The 4,619-nt window shown below is 22.1% G+C and overlaps 1 protein-coding gene across 2 annotated transcripts; it reads left to right on the top strand.

Annotated features, from left to right (window-relative positions):
• Positions 1–356: 356 nt before the first annotated feature.
• Positions 357–3,958, top strand: LOC145829978 (uncharacterized). Of its 2 annotated transcripts, XR_014369594.1 has the most exons (7): positions 357–503; positions 706–887; positions 1,003–1,079; positions 1,390–1,418; positions 2,162–2,181; positions 3,155–3,261; positions 3,561–3,958. XR_014369594.1 is itself a non-coding variant. In XM_082937868.1 (5 exons), exons 1-5 carry the CDS (start codon positions 473–475, stop codon positions 2,176–2,178), a joined length of 336 nt encoding a protein of 111 aa, XP_082793994.1. In that variant the 5' UTR covers positions 357–472; the 3' UTR covers positions 2,179–2,248. The 2 variants fall into 2 exon arrangements, 1 of the variants encoding a protein (XP_082793994.1); XM_082937868.1 differs by lacking the exons at positions 3,155–3,261; positions 3,561–3,958 and having other exon boundaries at positions 2,162–2,248.
• Positions 3,959–4,619: the final 661 nt, after the last annotated feature.

The raw sequence follows: 4,619 nt of genomic DNA, 5'->3' as shown, positions 1-4,619 counted from the left end.
TAAAATGAAAAATATTTCAACATGTGACCACGACCTATCTAATGAGAATACTTTAAGAACAGCGGTTGAAGCCAAAACGTTGTTTTTTTTTCTCATAATACACTTTTGTTTTGTACACAATACGCTAAAATTTTTTATTACTTCTCTATTTTTAAATGTTTTTAATGCAAAAAACATAGGCTGCTAAGCTTTATACTAGTTTACAACTTTAATTTTTTCCTAAAAAAATATTTTTTTATTTAAAATGATTTTAAATTGCATTTTTTTAGGAGTTATAAGCGTTTACTAGAATTAATATTTGTTTATGGCGCGGTGTGCTTTTTTAATTAAGTCTGCTTTCTTTTAATTATAATTCTAGTTTATTTTTTGACAAAAGAAATAAAGTTGAGAATAATTATTTAAAAATTTTAAATATTAAACCATTTACAGAAGTCCTAGTTTTTCAAACGTAGAAACTAAAAACTCTTCACCTATGTTTCTTCCTAAAGATATTCTAGCCGAAGGTTTGGTTAATATTTAGTATTATAAAACAAAGTTGTAAACCAATATGCTTTTTATTTATCGAAGAATGATTTAGTAAGATCTTGAACTGTTTTGATTTTACAAGCAGTTCTTCATTTACTTCATAAAAAATATCTGAAATGCAATAAATTCGTTTCTTTTTTAAAATTCAAAATTGCTGACGATGACGAAACTCATTCGCAGGTGTCGCAACTGTACTGCCGAGCACAACAGAAAAAATCGGATTCTGCCGCCCAATCGCTCACGAGGACGACTCTGATTATGACATCACATTCGACGAAATTGGGTTCGCTAACGGAATGGACATCAGTGTGAGCATGTGTGGAGAAATAAACTTCAAAAAGTTCTTTTCGTACAGACACAAGGTCGGGTTGCTTTAGTTTTATTAAAATTTTTACAAAAAATAGCATAACCTTTTTTTTTGGTATATTAATGTTATTTAATAGACTGAACGAAAAAATAAATAAATATTTTGTTTAGGTTTACTATCGTCTAAACTTTCCTTTCAGTACTGCAACTAAAAACAAATCACCATTTAAGGCTGTTTTCATTCAAATGTTAGTTTTTTGAATACTATAAATATATATTTTTAAAGAAACATCAACTAGTGTAATTTGTTTTACTATATGACTTAGTACTTAGATATAATTTTTTTTTTCAAAAGTATACTTGATTATAAATAAATTAATTACTATATAATTGAAAAAAAAAATTCCTAAATACTTCTTGATTGTGTAATATGTATCGATGACTATAACTGTTAGTTTAAAAGTCTGTGATCACTTTAGAAAACCCATTAAAACTCTAATGACTTTTTTCTGTTTGTGCTTCTAAATAATTATCAACTAATTATATGACTTTTTTCAGTTTGAGCGAAGAAGCAATTAATAGTTTTGGTAAGTTTTTTTTTCAATTTTTTAAGTTTTTGTAAGTATAAACAAGCTATTTTTTTAACAAAAGTGAATACTTACGTGTAAAAAATTAATGACAGTTTTTATCCGTAACAGTACTTAATCATAATTTATTAGGTTAAAAACTTGTCTGATTGAGTTATTACTTTAAAATAGAACAATATACATACTTGTTGATATCTATTTAGTTTATAACGATCTTAATTTACTTAAAGAAACTTTTCTTTTTATAAAAAGTATATGTACAGAGTTATTCTTAAAACTCATAACAAGAACTGTTTTTATTTTCATCATTAAATTTTTATTTCACTCACACTTCTTAAATTGTTTATTTAAAAACTGTAGCATTAAAATAAGTTAATTGGGTAATATTAGTTGAAATTTAAATACAAAAGTATTTATAAAATATTAAACTATCGTTTTAAATTAAAAAAAACTATTTTAAATTAAAGAAATTTTATTGGTGTATAATTTTTATATAGCTACTTAACTGCGTCTTTTAAGTTTATTTTCAAACATGTTTAAAAGAATTCAAAACGTATTAAAATATTTTCTGAAGCTTTGACTGTGTACAAAACAAATAAAAAACTTCAATTAAGTATATTTTTTCAGATAGTTTGTGCTTTATATACGAACGTATGTTTTCGTCAAAAAATTATTTTTTTAAACTTTCATTAAATAAACATTTTAACTAAAGTATAAATTTGTGTATAAAATTTTATTTTCAGAAGAAATTCTAATATGATAGGTAAGTTAAAGTAGCGAATGACTAGTCTTACTTGCTTTTTTAATTCGAATATTTAACTGAGTTTTAGATACAATTTTGATACAATTTTGAACTTTTAATTATACAATACAGTTTTAAGTTTAAAAACTTTTGTCTGCTTCATAAATCGTTTTGAAGTTTGTTTTATATTTTCTTTTTTAATATTTAAATAATTTTATTTTTGTAATTAAACTAATTAATTAAAAATTGTTTTGTATATTAGTTCCAATAATAATTTTTTTCTATTTAAACATCAAATGCTAGTAAAAATTAAAGTATTATGAAATTTCATCCAAATAATTAGACTTACTGTTTATTTTTTTAACCTAAAATCTTAATTAGTAGTGTATTCTTCTATATTCTTTACATTTAATCATTTTATCTAGTATGCAAAATATTAGGTGTTTTAATTAGAACCATACAAAATTAAATGAAGCTTCTATAGTAAGAATAATAAACTTATATCTGAATTTTTATTATTTTTACTATAATTTGTAATCAATATTAAATCAATACGTTTTTAACTTATTAATTTTTTAAACTAGTAAATTATTTATAATTTTGCATGTTATAAGTAGCAATTATAACTTTTTTACGTATTAAAATTTTTTTTATGTTTTTTTCATGTATTATGAATTTTATTCACTAGAATTAGTTGGGTACAAACTTTGTTTTTGAACCTGAGAAACTGAATTTATTCAAGTATTTTTAATAGTATTATTAATGTTATTTTTCTTAATAAAGTTTTTTACAGTTAAAATTGCTTGTATATTTTTTGATTTGTTTGAAAAACTTATTAAACAGAAGTTGATTAATATAGATCTATATAAACATGATCAATATTTTTAAAATGATATTTATTATAAAAAACTAATAGCACCCTGATTTATCCTTAAAAAAAAAGTTTTTGTAGTGTTATAATTCTAACTTTAGTATTTTTATTTATTTCTTCTAGGTACCAATTCTATTGATGTTTCTGAGTATGATATGAAGTGCATCTATAATGATTTAGCTGCTCTTGATAAGCAGCTAACCTTGAAATGCAAATGAAAAATTTATAAGGTACATCATATTTTGTTTTAGAAGATATGTTTTTAGTGAATTGTAAATTTGTTTGTTGTAAAATATACTTTTTTTAATATTCAATTAAATGCAATTTTTTATGTTTCAGTTTGTTAAAATTACAATGTTTAATTTTTTTTTTAATGAAGAAAAAACTTTTGTAATAAACTAAGCAAACTTTCAATATTTTAGGTAGGTATAACAAATTAGTTTTTAGTTTTTTGTTTGTTTTATGAACGTAAGTAAAATGAGATTTAAGTACTTATTGATAAATGTGAAGAAAAATATTTGTTTTTCAGTTCAAAAGACTTGTAGAATGAACTCTTGGACAAAAATCATACCAAAATCAGCTTGCTTTTAACATGTATTTTAGTCTCCTTCTTTTTTCTTTTTGTAATTGAGATTTTTTTGTTGAAAGTTTATAAATCATTAGTAAAGTACTTAAAAATCTTCATTACTGTGTTGCTTGGTAAAATTTTTGTACTTGACTGTTTTTAGCGGATAATTTTAATTTTAATAGTTAATTATTTTTCAGTTCAAAACAAGTAATAAGTTTAAGTGTCAAATTAAATAACATTAACGTTTTATATAACAAACCTGTGTTGAACACAAGTAGTGTATTATTTTATTTTATTTAGCAATTTTAAAATCATTTAATATCTTTTTTATAAATGATTCGATATAACTGTTTTATTTTCAGTAAAAATTATGCTTTTTATTTTTTTAAGTACTAAAATGAAAGTTGTTTAATACTTAAGTACTTAACGGTAATAACTTTACTATAAGTTATCATTCCACAAAAAAGAGCTCAGCTAAAAAGAAACAAATAAGTACCAATGAGACAGTTTTAAACTAATACATTTATTCAGTGATCAAATAATGATCATTAATTACACTTAATACTACTTAGTAATTTTATACAGCCTTGTCAATTTTGCTTTATAAAGTTTATTAATTTGTGATCATTACGCTTGAAACACAGTGTTAAATAATAAACTCTGAACTTGAAATTGTCTTATTTATATACTTAAACAGTTATCAATTAATCTTCAAATTCAAATTATCACTTATCAATTAAACACTTATCAATTATATTTTATTCTAAAAATATTTTTATTTACTTTTCAAAAAAATAAGAAAAAAGTTTGTTAAAACAAAACAAACTATAAAAAAACTAAATCTAAAGTAATTAAAGTATAATATTGTAATTTGTAATTCGTAAGATTTATTGTAATTAAATCAAACAATTCAAAGTTCTCGACTTAATTAGCTTTAAGGAGATTTTCATCTATTATATAATTTTACAGTTTATTTTCAACAAAACAATGTTTCACTCCTATATTGGGATATAGGAGATC

The sequence above is a fragment of the Thalia democratica genome, chromosome 2 (genome assembly GCF_965202585.1).
Source record: "Thalia democratica chromosome 2, ktThaDemo2.hap1.1, whole genome shotgun sequence".
Classification (NCBI taxonomy): domain Eukaryota; kingdom Metazoa; phylum Chordata; class Thaliacea; order Salpida; family Salpidae; genus Thalia; species Thalia democratica.
This window is presented reverse-complemented; position numbering and strand designations above follow the sequence as displayed.